The sequence below is a fragment of the Dromaius novaehollandiae genome, chromosome 28 (genome assembly GCF_036370855.1).
Source record: "Dromaius novaehollandiae isolate bDroNov1 chromosome 28, bDroNov1.hap1, whole genome shotgun sequence".
Classification (NCBI taxonomy): domain Eukaryota; kingdom Metazoa; phylum Chordata; class Aves; order Casuariiformes; family Dromaiidae; genus Dromaius; species Dromaius novaehollandiae.
In genome coordinates, this window is record NC_088125.1 from 4,920,886 (window position 1) to 4,936,880 (window position 15,995).

The 15,995-nt window shown below is 77.6% G+C and overlaps 5 protein-coding genes across 6 annotated transcripts in view; 3 read left to right on the top strand and 2 right to left on the bottom strand.

Moving 5' to 3' along the window:
• The first annotated feature begins 23 nt into the window (after positions 1 to 23).
• Positions 24 to 1,744, top strand: BLOC1S1 (biogenesis of lysosomal organelles complex 1 subunit 1). Its single transcript, XM_064498607.1, has 4 exons — positions 24 to 180; positions 497 to 569; positions 653 to 785; positions 1,398 to 1,744. The coding sequence occupies exons 1-4, from the start codon at positions 120 to 122 to the stop codon at positions 1,506 to 1,508; spliced, it is 378 nt and encodes a 125-aa protein (XP_064354677.1). The 5' UTR covers positions 24 to 119; the 3' UTR covers positions 1,509 to 1,744.
• A 119-nt stretch (positions 1,745 to 1,863) lies between these two features.
• On the top strand, positions 1,864 to 5,424 carry RDH5 (retinol dehydrogenase 5). The gene is made up of 5 exons (XM_064498585.1): positions 1,864 to 2,345; positions 3,366 to 3,690; positions 4,546 to 4,804; positions 4,874 to 5,037; positions 5,180 to 5,424. Exons 2-5 carry the CDS (start codon positions 3,375 to 3,377, stop codon positions 5,401 to 5,403), a joined length of 963 nt encoding a protein of 320 aa, XP_064354655.1. The 5' UTR covers positions 1,864 to 2,345; positions 3,366 to 3,374; the 3' UTR covers positions 5,404 to 5,424.
• Positions 5,425 to 5,853: 429 nt separating this feature from the next.
• On the bottom strand, positions 5,854 to 9,020 carry CD63 (CD63 molecule). Its single transcript, XM_064498590.1, has 8 exons — positions 8,907 to 9,020; positions 8,701 to 8,774; positions 6,912 to 7,100; positions 6,759 to 6,833; positions 6,574 to 6,669; positions 6,355 to 6,498; positions 6,197 to 6,280; positions 5,854 to 6,098 (listed from the first exon to the last, which is right to left on the bottom strand). Exons 2-8 carry the CDS (start codon positions 8,764 to 8,766, stop codon positions 6,033 to 6,035), a joined length of 720 nt encoding a protein of 239 aa, XP_064354660.1. The 5' UTR covers positions 8,767 to 8,774; positions 8,907 to 9,020; the 3' UTR covers positions 5,854 to 6,032.
• A 669-nt stretch (positions 9,021 to 9,689) lies between these two features.
• Positions 9,690 to 12,648, bottom strand: INPP1 (inositol polyphosphate-1-phosphatase). 2 transcript variants are annotated; one of them, XM_064498579.1, is made up of 6 exons: positions 12,550 to 12,648; positions 11,255 to 11,476; positions 11,096 to 11,156; positions 10,826 to 11,026; positions 10,531 to 10,705; positions 9,690 to 10,409 (listed from the first exon to the last, which is right to left on the bottom strand). In XM_064498579.1, the coding sequence occupies exons 2-6, from the start codon at positions 11,456 to 11,458 to the stop codon at positions 9,917 to 9,919; spliced, it is 1,134 nt and encodes a 377-aa protein (XP_064354649.1). In that variant the 5' UTR covers positions 11,459 to 11,476; positions 12,550 to 12,648; the 3' UTR covers positions 9,690 to 9,916. The 2 variants fall into 2 exon arrangements, with proteins under 2 accessions (XP_064354649.1, XP_064354648.1); XM_064498578.1 differs by lacking the exon at positions 12,550 to 12,648 and adding an exon at positions 12,256 to 12,543.
• A 1,678-nt stretch (positions 12,649 to 14,326) lies between these two features.
• The window catches only part of GDF11 (growth differentiation factor 11), a 6,240-nt gene continuing 4,571 nt past the window's right edge, over positions 14,327 to 15,995 (top strand). Inside the window, exon 1 of the mRNA XM_064498580.1 lies at positions 14,327 to 14,687. Within this exon, the coding sequence (XP_064354650.1) occupies positions 14,342 to 14,687 (346 nt within the window). The 5' untranslated portion in view covers positions 14,327 to 14,341. The remainder of the gene's footprint in view (positions 14,688 to 15,995) is intronic.

Sequence of the window (15,995 nt, forward strand, 5' to 3'; positions counted from 1 at the left end):
CCCGAGCCTTTCTGGCCCCCCCGGGCCCCCATAGCCGCGGCCGGGGCGGGGCGGGGTCACATGAGCGGTCACGTGGCAGTGGCGATGCGGCGCGGCCCGGTGCCGGTGCCGGTGCCGCCATGCTGTCGCGGCTGCTGAAGGAGCACCAGGCCCGGCAGAGCGAGCGGAAGGAGCTGCAAGGTGAGGCCCGGCCCGGCCCAGCCGCCCGCCGTCCCGCGGCCCAGCCGCCGCCATGGATCGCGGCTCCCCTCGGGCAGCTCCCGCCTCGCCCGGGCGTAGCGAGGGTCCTATTGGCGGAGGGAGCTGTCCCTCAGAGGAAGGCCGCTCGGACGGGGGGGGTCCTATTGGTCCAGAGAGCTGTCGCTCAGGGGAGGGGGTGGGAAGAGCCCTGGAGGGGCGGGGGTGGGGGCTGCCGTAACGCTATGCGGTGAGGTCACTGCCCGGCACGCTGACGTCACGCCGCACCCCGGTGACGTCACTCCCCCCTTGGCTGCAGAGCGGAGGCGCAAGGAGGCCATCGCGGCCGCCACCTGCCTCACGGAGGCCCTGGTGGATCACCTCAACGTCGGGTGAGTGCCCCCCCCCCGACTCCCCCCCCCGAGCCGCTGGGCTCCGGCGGCCCCCGGCCCACCCACCCGCCGCCTCCCCCCAGGGTCGCCCAGGCCTACGTGAACCAGAGGAAGCTGGACCACGAGGTGAAGACGCTGCAGATCCAGGCCGCGCAGTTCGCCAAGCAGACGGGCCAGTGGATCACCATGGTGGAGAACTTCAACCAGGCGCTCAAGGTCGGTGCCTCCACCATGCCACCGGGACCGGCACGGCCCTGTTCCCCCCCGCCCAGGATGGGAGCGGGGCCCCCACACGATCCCCACCACGCGCTGGGGTTCCCCCCCCACCCCGCAGCGTCCAGCCAGGCGCTGCCCGGGGTTATTTCCCTCCCGGCCGTGGAGGATCCAGCGCGGAGAATCGGCCCATTCAGCCGGGTCGGCCGCGGCCCTCAAAGCCGCCTTTGTGACGCCCGCGGGGACGGCGGCTCTGCCGGGAACCCCCTGCGTCACCCGTGCCCACCTGGCGCCAGGGGACCGGGCCATGGCTGCGCCCGCCCCGGCCCGCCGCTCGCCTCCCCACAGCACCGGGGGCGGCCAGCCCTGCGTGGGGTGGGCTGCGTCCCGCCGCTCGAGCGGGCCGGGAGCGCCATCTGCCAGCAACCTGCTGCAGGGTCTCACCGCGGCGTCCCGGCCTGCCCCACGGCGTCCCAGCCCGCCCCACAGCCTCCCAGCCTGACCCCCGTCCCCGCAGGGCCCTGGCTGCCACAGGGAAGCTGAGGCAGGGCCGGATCCCCACCACCACCCCGCCCCATCCCGCTGGCAGCGCCCTGACGGCTCTTGTCCTCGCAGGAGATCGGCGACGTGGAGAACTGGGCCCGCAGCATCGAGATGGACATGCGGACCATCGCCACCGCCCTGGAGTACGTGTACAAGGGGCAGCTGCAGCCCTCCTGCTCCTGAGCCGCCGGGTCCGGCCGCCGGAGCTGCCCCCGCCGCCCTGCCCCGGCTCTGTTCCTGCCTGATAACGCGGCCCCAGCCCGCGCGTCGCGCTCGGCCCCGCTGCGAAGCCGCAGCGGCTCTCGGCCGCGGCCCCGCCGGCATCCAGCCCGCCCCGCCACGGGGCTTGCTGCCCCCGTGCCCCCCCGTCCCGAGGAACGGGGCCCCCGCCGAAAACGGAATAAAGCAGAGTGGCTGAACGGCGCCGCGTGCGAAACTGCCGCCAGCTGGGGAGGTGGGACGGGCGCGTGGCGGGCGTCGGGGCCCTGGCACAGCCCTCAGCTGCCCCCTCCTAAGCCCCCTCATCCTCTTTAATGCTTAGCTTGGTCTCTGAGGCCTCTTTTTCTGCCAGACAAAGGGCCCCTTCTCGGCCGGGAGGGCTCTAATCCCCTTGCCCCCGCGCTGGGCACGTGGTGGGGGAGCTCAGCACCAGCCTCCCCCAGCCCCAGCTCCGGCACGTTGCCCCCTCCCAGGGCTGGGGAGGGGCCCAGGTGTCCTGGTCCTTGGCACACCTTGGGGGTTGCCCCATCTCCCCGCTCTGCTCAGGGGCTCCCGCATTTTGGGGGTCCCCCCCTGTGCTGCCCCGACGAGGGAAGGGGCATCCCGGCCCCCCCCAGGCCCCCCTTCTCCGGAGCGGCTCCCAGCGAGGGAAGCGGGGCGGGCTCGGCCCACCGTGAACTTTGGCTGCCGGCTCTGCCCCACGCGAGCGGCACAGGGGGAGGAGCGGCCGCCGTCCCGGGCTCACACGGCTCCTGCCGCCGCAGCCGGAGCAGCGTCCCGGAGCCCTCCGCCCCGGGGAAGGTACGTGGGGGCTCGGGCCGGGGTCTGCGCCCCCCCCCCCCCCAGCGCCCGGGCTGCGGCTCACGGCTGCGGGGCACCGTGGCCCGGCTGCCCTGGGGTGAGATGAGTCTGCCGGAGCTCGTGCACGCGGACCGGCGAGGCTGGAGGGGGCCAGGCAGCCCCAGCCCCAGCCCTCACCCAGCTCCGGGAGGCACCTGGTGGTCTCCCGGCCCCGGGGGGGGCAGGGATGGGGCTGGCTGCAGCCCCCCCCACGGCCCCGGCAGTGCCTGGGGCCAGCCCAGCTGCCCCATGCCCAGGCTGAGCCGCAGGCAGCCCCATGGGGCAGCCGGGCTGGGGGGCAGCGACTGCTGGGAGCAACCATGGCCGGGGGGGGGGGGGGGGGGTGTCCAGGATGGGGCTACGCTGCCCCACACATCTGCCTCGCTGGGGGGCCGCGGGGTGTGGGGGCAGCCGGGGTGAGGGGGGCCAGAAGCAGCGGTGACGGTCACGTCCCCGTGCAGGTCGGGAGCACAGGACACCCGGGTGCAGCCCCAGCTCCGGGTGGGCAGCAGGCGGAAGGGGTTAATCCAGGGCTGGAGCAGCCGGGACCCCCCACACACACACACTCACTCCCCTTCCCACGCGCCCCCCCCCCTACCCGGCGCGGGGGCCACCCCGAGCCCCAGCTCGGCCCCGCCAGCCCTGGTCCCCGGCCAGGCGCTGACGCACGGAGCCCGGCTAATCCCCGCGGGTGCACGCCGCGCGGCCGCCCTCGCCCTGGCGCCGAGGTCGGCGGGAGACGCGGCCGCGGCGGGGGGGCTTGGCAACCCCCCCTTTTCCACCCCACTCTCTTGCTGGGGGGGGCAGGGGGGCACCCGGGCTCCCTGCCCTGGGGAGGCTGCGCGGCCACGTGGGAGAGGAAAAGGGGCAGCAAGTTCGACACCTGGCCGGGGGGGGGGGTTGCAAAGGTCTGACCTGGTTGTGGGGGGGGTTGCACAGCCCAGGACGCCTGGGCCCCCTCCCCATCACCCCCCCCCGCAGGCCCCTGCCATGTGGCTGTACCTGGCGCTGGCGGCGCTGGCCTGGGCGCTGGGCTGGCTGGTGCGGGACCGCCGGACCCTGCCCTGCGTGGCGGACAAGCACGTCTTCATCACGGGCTGCGACAGCGGCTTCGGCAACCTGCTGGCCCGGCGCCTCCACCGGGGGGGCTTCCGGGTGCTGGCGGCCTGCCTCACCCCGCAAGGGGCCGAGGAGCTGCAGCGCGCCTGCCCGGGGGGGCCCCTGCGCACCACCCTGCTCGACGTCACCCGCCCCGAGAGCGTCCGGCAGGCCGTGGCCTGGGTGCGCGCCGAGGTGGGCGAGAAAGGTGAGCGGGGCGGGGGGGCCGCGGAGGAGCTATGGGGCAGGACGGGGGGGTCCCACCAGGGCGTGGGGTGGGAGGGGACTGGCTGTCCCAGGAGAGGTGCTGCGGGGCAGGATGGGGGGGGAGGGAAGGAGGGAGGTCCCACCAGACGATGCTATGGGGCAGGAGAGGGGTCCCAGGAGAGGAGCCATGGGGCAGGATGGGGGTCCCAGGAGGTGCTATGGGGCAGGATGGGGGGGGAGGGAGGGAGGTCCCACCAGACGATGCTATGGGGCAGGATGGGGGATCCCACTGGGCTATGATATGGGGCAGAGCTGAGTGGCCCAGGAGAGGATGCTATGGGGCAGGATGGGGGGTCCCCACCAGGGTACGGTACGGGGTGGGATCGGGTCTTAGGGCACGTGCTATGGGACAGGACGAGGGGCGCAGGAGAGGCAGTTTGGGGCAGGATGGGAGCAGCAGGAGAGGCGCTATGGGGGGGTAGAGCCCGCTGGCCCCAGACAACACGCTATGGGGTGGGACGGGAGTCCCAGGAGCAGCGCGGGGGGGGCAGGATGGAGGCATCCCAGGAGCGGTGCCGTGGGGCAGGACCGGGGCATCCCAGGAGCAGTGCCGTGGGGCAGGATGGGGGCATCCCAGGAGCGGTGCTGTGGGGCAGGATGGGGGCATCCCAGGAGCGGTGCCGTGGGGCAGGACCGGGGCATCCCAGGAGCAGCGCGGGGGGGCAGGATGGGGGCATCCCAGGAGCGGTGCCGTGGGGCAGGACCGGGGCATCCCAGGAGCGGTGCCGTGGGGCAGGACCCGGAGGGCGCCGGGACCCCCCGGCCGCCCCCAGCCCCGACCCCGCGGGCTGCGCAGGGCTCTTCGGGCTGGTGAACAACGCGGGGGTGGCCCACCCCATCGGCCCCACGGAGTGGATGGCCGCCGAGGACTACCGCCGGGTGCTGGACGTCAACGCGCTGGGCCTCATCGAGGTGACGCTGGGGCTGCTGCCGCTGCTGAAGCGGGCGCGGGGCCGGGTGGTGAACACCTCCAGCGTCCTGGGCCGCCTCTCCGCCAACGGCGGCGGCTACTGCGTCTCCAAGTACTGCGTGGAAGCCTTCTCCGACAGCCTCAGGTGGGTCCCGGCCCCCCCGGCCCCCCCCCCGGCGCCGGGCCCCGCTGACGGCCGCCCGCCCGCCCGCAGGCGCGACATGCACCACTTCGGGGTGAAGGTGAGCATCGTGGAGCCCGGCTTCTTCAAGACGGCGGCCACCAACCTGGAGAGCATCGAGGCGTCGCTGCACCGGCTCTGGGACCGGCTGCCCCCCGAGACCCGGCGCAGCTACGGCGAGGACTTCTTCCGCAAGTGTGAGTGCGGGGGGCTCCCCGCGTCCCCCCGGGACACCCCGCGTCCCCCGGGGGCACCAGGCAGCGCGCACTGTGCCGTGCCTCGGTTTCCCCACGCAGAAGCGGGCTCTGCTGACCCCCCCCCCGTGACCCCCCCCCCCAGACCTCAAGGTGCAGCGGGTCATCATGAAGCTGCTGTGCGACGCGGACCTGGGCAAGGTGGCCTGGTGCCTGGAGCACGCGCTGCGGGCCCGGCACCCGCGCACCCGCTACAGCGCCGGCTGGGACGCCAAGCTGCTCTGGCTGCCCGCTTCCTACCTGCCCGCCGCCCTCGTCGACCGCGCGCTCGCCGCCCTCCTGCCCGCGCCGGCCCACCGGGCCCGCTAGCCCCCGCAATAAACCGCTGCCCCCCCAGCCCGCGCGCCGTGCCCCCTCCTTGCGCCCCCCCCCCCCCTCGTGCTGCCGGGGGACCCCAGACCCCCACGTCCAGCCGCAGGGTCCTGCCATGGGGGGGGGGGGGGGGGACCAGGGGGACGGGCTGCTTCCAGCTCCGTTGCCCACGTGGGGACTGGGGCCGGCTGGGAGTGGGAGGGGGGGGGGGGACACCGCCACCGCCACGGCTCTTCCTACGGCCCCCCCCAGCGCCGGGCTGCCCGGGGAGGGGGCACGTGGGGCCAGCGGCCCCCAGCCCCCTCCCAAACCGTGGGACGGTTTGCAGCCCCCAGGCACCCACGGGGGGATGAAGCAGGGGGGGGCCCCAAATCCCTCAGGGAACCCCCCCTCACCCCCCCGGGCGCGGGTCCAAGCCAGCCCGGCAGCACGGGACGCAGGCACCGCTCTAAGGAAGCTTCTTTATTTCCAAAAAAACCCGGGGTTCCCCCAGGCCCCCCCTGCCAGCAGCCGGGGAGGGGTCCGACGGCAGCACCCCCGGAGCAGGAAGAGCCTGGGGGGGGGGATTTGGCACGGGGCCCCCCCGGAGCCCCTGGGGCCGGGGGGGCCGCGGCGCCCGCCGGGGGCTACATGACCTCGTAGCCGCTGCGGATGCCCTTCATGAGGCAGCAGGCGAAGATGATGCCCAGGATCTGGAAGAGGCAAAGGGGGGGCCGGGGTTAACGGCACGGCCCCGGGGGGGGGGGGGGACACGCGCGGCCCAGCCCGGCTGGGGGGGGGGGGGTCTCACCTCGAAGAAGGCGATGCCCAGCGCCACCGCGGCCACGACGAGGATGTTGTTCTTCATCCAGGCCTCGAGGCTCTGGAGGCAGCCCTGGGGGGGGGGGAGGGGGGGTCAGGGCCAGCCCGACCCCGCGGCCGGGGGGGGGGACGGACGGACGGACTCACCTTCTCGTAGACGGTGGCGGAGGTGGGGTGGACGTTGCAGGTGGTGGTGTTGGTGCGGCAGCAGGACCGGGGCACCGTGTCGTTGCCCTTGAAGGGCGCGATGCCGGCCCAGTCCGTGTAGTTGTTGACTCCGCAGCAGTCGAACTGCCGGGGGGGGGAGCGGGGGGGTCAGCGGGGCCGAGCCCCCCCCTCCGCCCGCCCCGGCATCCCCGTACTCACGTCCCTCTGGAGCTCATCCACGGTCTCCCTCAGGGTCTTGTCCTCCTCGTACTTCTGCATGGCGTCCCGCAGCCCCTCCTCCAGCACCGAGCGGACCTGGGGGGCACGGGGGGGGGGGGGTCAGCCAGCGCCTGGGGAGGGGGGCACACGCGGCACCCCGGCTGCCCCCCGCCCGCGCGTCCCACCTTGTCCTTGAAGACGTATCCGGCGATGGCCGCGGCGATCTCCACCAGGAAGATGAGGCTGAGCAGGACAGCAAACTGCGGGGACACGGGGGCGGGGGTCAGGGCCGCCCGCCGGGACCCCCCCGGCCCCCCCCCGGCCCCCCCGCCGCTCACCGTGGTGACCATGCAGTAACTCTCCTTCCAGGCGCCGCAGCAGCCGAAGAAGGAGATGAAGAAGATGATGACGCCGACGACGACGATGGCGACGGGCGTGCTGGAGGCCGAGGCGCTGGTGATGACCAGCGCCTTGTTGAGGGCCACCTGGGCGTAGATGCCGATGGCGATGAGGGCCACGCCGCACACCTGGGGGGGGGACAGGGACACCGTGGGGCACGGCCGCGCGCCCCGCCTCGGCGGCCCCCAGCCCCAAAACCAGCCGGGGGGGACGGGGGGGGGGCACCGTGACCGAGCGTCAGCCCGGGCTGGGGGTCCGGCAGCTCCCAAAGGATTTGGTCCCACGCCTGCCCCAAGGTGGGGGGGCCCTTGCTGGGGGGCAGCGCTTGGGGGGCCGGGGTGGGGTGGGACGTCCCCGTGCAGGGAGCCGGCGCGGGAGGCGGCCGGGCGGGAGCCACGTCGGCCGCCGCGAGCCGGGAACGCCGGGAAGCCAGAGGCCTTGCAGAGGGGCTCCGGCCCGGCACATCCCGGCGCTCCGGGGCTGGAGCAGCGCCAGCCCCGCTCCTTCCCGGCGGGCACCGACGGCCCGATCCTCCGGAGCGCCGGGACTCCGGGTCCCTTCCCGGGCGGAGGAGGGAAGGGGCGGGGGAGGCGGCGGAGGAGCGCGAGGCGGGGCGGCAGCCGGGACGCCTGGGTCCTTCCTGGAGCTGGGACACGACAGGATCCGTCCGGCCTTCCGGTCTCCGGATCTGCCCCCCGCGCCCGGCCCCGGCGCCCAGCCAGCCTCGGTTTCCCCCGGCGGGAGCTGTGGGGGGCCGGGCCCGGGCTCCCGGTGCCGCTGGCGTGGGAACGGCAGCCGGTGGGGGGGGGGGCGGCCCCCCCCCGGGCTGTTTGCTCGCGGGCGGTGGGTAAACACCGCGCGCCGGCTGTGCCAACACCCTCGCTCGGCGGTCCTGGGGTGCCTGGCACCGCCGCCCCGGCGAGCGCAGCGACCACCGGCCCCCCCGGGCCCCCCCGGCCGAGGGCTGGGCCGCGGCGGCTTCGAGGGGTGACTCAGCCCGGCAGGATCAGGGTGGGACCGGGACGAGTCATTCCCGGCCTCCGGTTTCCTCCGGGTGCGGGGGGCGGCGGGCTGGGCCGGGCTGGCACGAGGGCTCCCGCCTGCCCCCGGCCCGGCCGTTGGCCGCCCTCGTGCCTCCTTCCTCACCCCGACTTCCCCAAAGCCGCGTCCTGCCGTGGGAGGGGGCACGGCCGCCCCGGCCCCTGCCGGGGGCTGCGGGAACGAGCGGGCCAGGGGCCCTGCTGGTCCCCCGCCTCCCCAAGGAGGGGCCTGGGCATCTCTGGGGTCCCCAGCAGTGACCCACTGCTCGCTGCCCCATCTCGGAGCTCCGCTTCCCGCTCCCCGCCCTGGCCAGGGCGTGCCCGCCTCGCCCTGCCCGAGCACGTTACCCCTGGAACCTACTGATGGCATTGCAGGCCCACCGGTGCCCCACTGCTCCCAGGGTGGGCAAGCTCACTCCCCTCAACACCCTCGTGGGCCCCCACCTCCAGGGCAGTCCCAGGCCCCCCCGCAGCGAGACCCCCACCCCGGGGCCCGGGAACCCCAACACGGAGGTGCTGGGGGGGTCAAAGGGGCAGCCGGGCAGGACGGGGGGGTCCCACGGGCGGTTTGGGGGGGCAATACGGAGCCTGCCGCGGGGCTGGGGCAGGGGCAGGCTCGCCCCCGGCACGGGGGGGTGGGGGGGGACCCCGGGTCTCCCGGGGCGGCAGGGGCCCGGCCCGCACTTACCCAGAAGATGAAGTTGAAGGCGAAAACCAGGAATTTCACGCATTTCATGCCGCCCTCCATCGCCATGGCGAGTCCTGCGGGACGGCAGCGGGAACCGGCGCCTCAGCCTCAGCCTCAGCCTCAGCCCCGGCCCGGCCCGGCCCGGCGGCCACCCCCGCCCCGTCGGGCCCCGCTCCCGGCCCCGCTCCGCCCCGCTCCGCGCTCACCGGCCCCGCTGCTCCGCCGCCCGCTCCGGGTTCCGTGATCATGTGACGGGGCCGCCGCGAGTCAACAGGAAACCCCGGGCCCGCCCCGGCCCCCCCCCGCCCCGGGCCCGCCCCGGGACCGCCCCCCCCCCGCCCCGGCCCCCCCCGGCCCCGCCCCGCCCCACTGCGCCCTGCCCGCGGCGCCGACGGGGCGCCGGAGCCGCCCCGGCCCGCGTGTCCCCCCCGCGATGGAGCCTGTCCCATGGTGACCCCCCCCGATGGAGCCTGCCCCATGGTGACCCCCCCCATGGAGCCTGTCCCGTGGTGTCCCCCCCGCGATGGGGGCCTCGTCCTGCCCCATCGTGTCCCCCCCCCATGGAGCCTGCCCCATGCTGACCCCCCCCATGGAGCCTGTCCCGTGGTGTCCCCCCCCCGATGGGGGCCTCGTCCTGCCCCATCGTGTCCCCCCCCCATGGAGCCTGCCCCATCGTGTCCCCCCCCCATGGAGCCTGCCCCATGGTGACCCCCCCCCGATGGGGGCCTCGTCCAGCCCCATAGTGTCCCACCCCAATGGGGGCCCCATCCTGCCCCACATCTCCCCCCCATGGTGTCCCCCCCCTCCGATGGGGGTCCCCTCCCACCCCCTCGTGTCCCTGCCCCCGGGTTTCCTCCACCCCCCTGAGGCCCTGTGGCCCCCCCCACCCCAGCAGGGGGGCTCCATCCCCCCCGGGCCCCCCACCCCACTGCACCCCCCACCCGGGTGCCCCCGGCGCTGCGGGGCCAGGGCAGGACAGACGCGGCGGGTGGGTGACACAGATGCTTTAATGCTGCCGGAGCCCCACGTCCCCGCGAGCAGGGACATCCGGGGGGGCCGCGCCGGGGGGGCCGGCTGGGACCCAGAGCTCCCGCACCGCCCCGCACCGGGGGGGTCCCAGCTGCCCCACACTGGGGGGGTCCCGACCGCCCCGCACCCGGGGGTCCCGCTGCACCCCCAGCCCCCCCCGCCCCGGCCCCCCCCCGCCGGGGGGGGGTCAGAGCCCCGGCGCGGCGGCCAGCGCGGCCAGCACGGCCTCCAGGCGCTGGGGGTGCGCGTAGGCCACGAGGCCGTCGCGGTTGGCCCAGCGCCGGGCCCCCGCCGCCCCCTCGGCCGGGCGGTTGTAGAGCAGCTGGGGGGGCGGCGCGGCGTCCCCCGCCCTCCGGCCCCGCAGGGCGCCCGCCAGCCCCACCGCGCCCCCCCCCAGGGCCCGCAGGATGGCGTGGGGGGCGCAGGCGTCCCAGGCGAAGGTGCTGCCCTCCGAGAGCACGTAGGCGTCCGCCAGCCCCAGGATGACGCAGAGCATCTTGTAGCCGGCGCCGGCGGCGACGCGGAGGCGGGGGCCGCACAGGGGGGCCAGGGCCGCCCGCACCGCCGCCGGCTCGGCCCGGCTCAGCACCACGGCGGGCTCCGGGCGCGGCGGCGGGGGGCTCAGCGAGCACAGCCGCGCGCCCCGGTACGAGACCCCCCAGTGGTACCGGCCGTGCCACCTGCGGGGACAGCGCCGGGGGGAGGCTCGGCCGCCGAGCGGGACCCCCGGGCCTCCCCTCACGGCTGGGGGGGGACCCGCGTGCCCCCTGGCACCCCCCGGCACCCCCGGCACCCCGTTACCTGCGGGTGAGCGGGTCGCGGCGGAAGAAGGGCTCGTTGATGACGCCCAGCACGGGGCAGCCCGTGCGCCGGTCGTAGGCCCCGATGAGCACCAGCGCCGAGCGCAGCCCCCCCGGGTGGATGCCCTCCACGGGGGCCACGTCCTCCCGCCCGCGGACGTACTCGTTGGTGGAGTCTGCGGGCAGAGCCGAGTCGGCCGGGCCTCAGCCCCGTCCCCGCCGCGGCGGCGGCACCGCGGAGGCTCAGACCGGCCGGGGGGGGGGTGGCCGCCCCCCGCCGCCCCCCGGCCCCTCACCTATGGGGTCTATCCAGATGGCCAGCTCCCCGGCGGGGATGCTCAGCGCCACGGCGTCCAGCTCGGCGTCGCCCAGCGCCACGTCCCGGTGCACGGCGGCGGCCAGCAGCTCGGCGGCCGCCCGGTTGCGGTCCAGCACGCGGCAGAGCAGGGCGGCCGTGTCGTCCCGCGTGGCGCAGACCCGCACCACCACCGTCTCCCCTGCGGCATGGGGGGGGTCAGGACCGGCCCCGCAGCCCCCCCCCGCCGCAGCCCCCCGCGGCGACTCACCCAGGCCGTTGCCGAACTCGTTGGACTCTTCCCCGCGGATGTGGTCCTGCAGCTCCGGGAACTGGGAGACCGAACGGGAAGGGACAACTCGGCCGGGTGCCCCGAAGCGCGGCGGCCGGGGAAGCCGGGGCGCCCCACACCCCGCCCCACAGCCCCCACCTCCTTGCCCACGTCGTGCTTGATGACCTCCTGGATGAGCACGTCCGCCAGCGTCTTGAAGTCCTGCACGAAGCGCTCGTTCCTGTCGGCGCCCGTCTTCTCGGCCACGAGCAGGTGGAAGAGGGCGTCTTCCTGGCGGCACAGCCGGGCGATGTGCGCCGCCTTCTCCGAGACCCTCACCAGGGTCTGCAGCAGCCCCGCCATGGCGGGGGCGGCGCGGGGCTGCGGGGGGCCGGGCAGTTAGCGGGTCCCCCCTGCGGCATCCCACCGCCGCGGCCCCCCCGGCATCCCCGGGCTGGTCCCCCGCAGCACGGGCACTGCCTCGTCCCCAAATAGCCGGTGCTAAATGCGGAGCCGGAGGCCCAGCGCGGGCGGCCCAGCGCCGGGAGGTAATTGCCGGGCGTGGGGAGCCCCGCGGCCGCCTCCCGCCCAGGACCTGGCACCCGCAGCGCCCCGGGTGGGGCCCGGGCTAAGATTAACCCAAATCGCTGCCAGATGTGCGGGCGGCCTGGCCGCGGCCCAGATGTGGGGACGTGGATGGGGGCGAGTCCCTGCTGTCCCCAGCGCCGGGGACAGGAGGGGGGCGATCGTACCCCCCCCCTTGGAGGACGAAGCAGGCAACTGCCCCCCCCAGCACAGCCGGGCCTGGGGGCCCCGGGGCCCAGCTGCACCCCCAGAGCGAGGTGGAGGATGGGGGCCGCACACCCCTGTCCCCCCTCCCAAGCATCTCAGCCCCCCGCTATGGAGCCGAGGGGCTGCACCCGGGGGGGCAGTTGGCCCCCCCAGCCCTGCCTAGAGGGGACGGGCCCCCCCGGCCCCCCCGCCGGAAGGGGCGCCGCTGGCATCCCCGGGCAGGGGCACCCGGCCGCGGGGGATGCCCGTGCTGGCGCCCCGCCTCGGGGGCGGCCCCCCCCCCGCCGGGACCCGCCGCGCAGGGGGGCCACGCCGCGCCCCCCCCCCGGGGCCGCCCGGGGCGGGGCATGCCCGCGCCGCTCCGGTACCGTCTGACGGCTGCTGCGCGGCGGCGCCGCTGCGGCCCGCACCCCGCGCCGTCGGGGCGGGCCCGGCACGTCACGCCGCCGCCTTAACCCCCTCGGCCCCGCAGCCCGGCCCCGCCGCCGCCGCCGCCGGGGGCCCAGGCGTCCGGGCCGCGCCTCCCGCCCCGCCGCCGCCGGGAGCGGGCCCAGGCGCCCCGCCCGCCGCCGCCTCCCCGGCCTTCGCCCTGCTGCGGGGGGGCCCAGGCGTCCGGGCGCCCGCCCTGCTTTTGCCCTCGCGGCTGGTCCCGCCCCGCTCACGCTGCGACGGCTCCGGGAGGACCCAGGCGTCCGGCTCCGCCGAGGGCCCTGCGTTTCCCTGGCAACGGGCTGATGACATCAGCGCCGACGCCAGGATGCGGCTCCCGGGCGCGGTGATGTCATCGGTGTTGCCATGGGGAAACCCCGGGCCCGGCCGGTACCGGCGGGGCCGCCCCGGTTCCCCCGCTCCCCCGGGGTCCCCGCGGCCCCGCACCGCCCGCCGGGGACCCGGGCGGCCGAGCCCCCCTCCCTGCCCGGGGCGGCGGGGGCGGCGGGGCTGCGGCTCCCCCCCGGCGCCGCGAGGTGGCGCTCGAAGCCCGGCGCTGAGCCCCGCTCCGGTTTACCGGGCCGGTGTGGACGCGCCCGCTCCGGAGCGGCGCCGCGGCGCCCCCTGCCGGGCGGCCCCCGCCGTGCACCGGCCCCGGGCCCGTGCACCGGGGTCCCCCGGGGGCGGCGGGCAGCGGCGCCGGGCCGGGCCGCCCGTTACCGGCAGCCTCCTCCCGTCGGGCCGCCCGGTCCTTCCCCCGCCGCCCCGTCGGGCCGCCCGGGTCTCCGGCCCGAGGAGGAGCGGAGCCGCTGCGGAGCGCCGCGGACCGCACCGGGCCGGGCCCGGGGAGCCCCGCTGCCGCCGCCGTCGGGACCGGGCCGGGGCCGGAACCGGGGCAGGAACCGGGGCAGGAACCGGGGCCGGGCCGGGCCGGGGCGGCCCCGGGGCGCGGGAGCGGCGGCGCCTCCCTCTTGCCCTCTCCATGGTTCTGATGGCGCCGGCGGACGGGGCGGGCCGGCACCGGCGCGGGCGGCCCGACGGGGCCCCCCAGCGCGGCGAGCCGGGCCCTGCCCGCCCCGTCCGCCGGCGGGAGCCGCGGGGCGGCACCGGCGGGGCCTCCGGCGAGCGGCGGCTCTGCCCTGCTGCGGCCGCGGGGCCGAGGCCGGCGCGGAGCCGGTCGGGGGGGGACGGGCAGGCGCCCTCCCCCGGCGCGGCCCCCCGGCCTCCAGCCCTCCTCCTCTCCATCCCTCCTCGCAGCCCTCCCTCCAGCCCTCCCTCTGTCCTCCTCTCCATCCTTCCCTCCATCCCTCCCTCGCCACAGCCCTCCCTCCATCCCACCTTCCATCCCTCCCTCCCTCCCTCCCTCCCTCCATCCCTCCCTCCTTCCATCCCTCCCTCCCTCCCTCCCTCCCTCCATCCCTCCGTCCGTCTCTCCTTCTCTCCCTCCCTCCTCCAGGTGCGCAGCGCCGCCCCGGGGCACCGACCGAAGCGGGGAGGGGCCGGGGGGGGCGCGGGATGCGGTGCGGCGGCGGAGCCCGGCAGCGGCCCGCGGGCCCGGCCGGGGGCAGGGCTCGGGATGCGGCCGGGGGGCCGCGGCCGGCGCCGGGGCGCGGCGGCCCCCAACTCCCGGCAAGTGCCCGGGGGCGGCGGGGCGGGCGGGGCGGCGGCGGCGGGGCCGGGCGGGCGGGGCGGCGGCGGCGGGGCCGGGCCGCCGGGGGCCGGGCGGGCGGCGTGCGGGGCGCGGCGGCCGTGCCCGGTGCGCGGGGGCCGGCGGCTCGCTGGTGACAAGCCCCTGCCAGAACCTCTTTTGTGCGCCCGCAGCCAATCAAGGCCGCTGACGACACACTTCACTTGGGATATAAAACCCCGGGGCCGCCGCCGCCGCTTTTTTTCCCCCCCCCGGCCCCGCGCCGCCCCGCTCCGCGCCCGCCGCCGCCGCCGCCCCGCTCCGCGCCGCGCTCCGCGCCCCGCTCCGCCGGCCGGGCCCGGCGCGCCGCGGCGGGGGCCGGCGGGGAAGGCCCCGGCATGGCCCCGCTGCTGCTGCTGTGGCTGCTGGCGCTGTGCGCGGGGGGCCCGGCGGGCGCGCAGCCCCCCGCCGCCGAGCCCGCCTGCCCCGTGTGCCTGTGGCGGCGGCACAGCAAGGAGCTGCGCCTGGAGAGCATCAAGTCGCAGATCCTCAGCAAGCTGCGCCTCAAGGAAGCGCCCAACATCACCCGCGAGGTGGTGAAGCAGCTGCTGCCCAAGGCGCCGCCGCTCCAGCAGCTCCTCGACCTCCACGACTTCCAGGGCGACTCGCTGCAGCCCGACGAGTACCTGGAGGAGGACGAGTACCACGCCACCACCGAGACCGTCATCAGCATGGCCCAGGAAAGTCAGTGCCGCCTTTGTTCCGCCGCCGCGCCGCAAACTTCGCCGCCGCCGCCGCCGCCGCCGCCGCCGGCCCGGCCCCGCCGCCGCCCCCTCCCCCGCCCGCAACTTTCCCTGCCGCGGCCGGCGCCGGCGCCCGGGGCTGCGCGGCTCCCCCGGGGCTCCCTGTCCCCTCCCGGGGCTGCGCGGCTCCCCCCGGGGCTCCCTGTCCCCTCCCGGGGCTCCCTGTCCCCGCCCCGGGCTCCCCTGTCCCCTCCCGGGCCTCCCTGTCCCCTCCCGGTCTGCCCGGCTCCCCCCGGGGCTCCTCGAGCCCTCCGGGGCTCCCTGTCTCCCCCCCGGGCTCCCCTGTCCCCTCCCGGGGCCGCCCGGTTCCGCCGGGACCCCCAGTGTCCCTCCGGGGCTCCTCGAGCTCCCCCCCGGCTGTCCAACTCCCCCCGGGGCCCCCCTGTCCCCTCCCGGGCTGCCTGACTCCCCCCGGGGCTCCCTGTCTTCCCCCGGTTCCCCCCGGGACCGCTCGGTTCCCCCCGGGGCTTCCCGCACCGCCCGGGGCACCGGGCAGCCTCGCACCGGGCCGCGGCTCCGCGCGGAGACTCGGGGACGGGACGGACGGGACGGCCGGGAGCCGGCACCGGGCACCGGGAGAGGGAACCGGGCACCGGCCACCGAGACCCCGCACCAGGCACCGCGAGGGGGGACGGGGCACCGGGACACGGCACCGGGACACGGCGCTGAGGCTGGGACGAGGTGCCGGGCACCGGGAGGCTGCAGTGGGCACCGGCACTGGGACCGGTCCGGGCACGGGGACGGGGCACCAGCACCGGGTGCGGGCTACCGGCTGCGGGCACCGTGCACCGGGACCGGGTCTGGGCCCCGGCACCCGGCACCGGGCGACGCGGGAGCCTGCGCGGGGGCCCCGTCCCGGGCGGGAGGTGGCCCCGGGCCGGGGGCAGCCGGTGCCCGAGCCCCGGCGCTGGGGGCGATGCCAGGGGCTCCCGGTGCCCCGCGCGGGGGGAGTCAGGCCCGAGGCCGCGGTGAGGGGCTCCGGCGGGGCAGCGACGTCGGGGTGCGGGGGGGGGGGGGGGGGGGGGGGGGGGGGGGGAATCTGCTGCGCCGTAACGTGGCTCCGTCCGTCCGTCCGTCCGCGGCGCCTGCTCCGGGGCAGCGGGGCCGGGACCGGGCCGGGGGCGAGGCGCCCCGCCGTGCCTCAGTTTCCCCCGGCGCCCGCTCCACCTGCTCGGGCCGCTAGATGAGGCTGTGCGGCAGCGGCAGCGCCGGCCCCCCCGGCCCCCCCGGGCCCCCCGGCCTCCCCGGG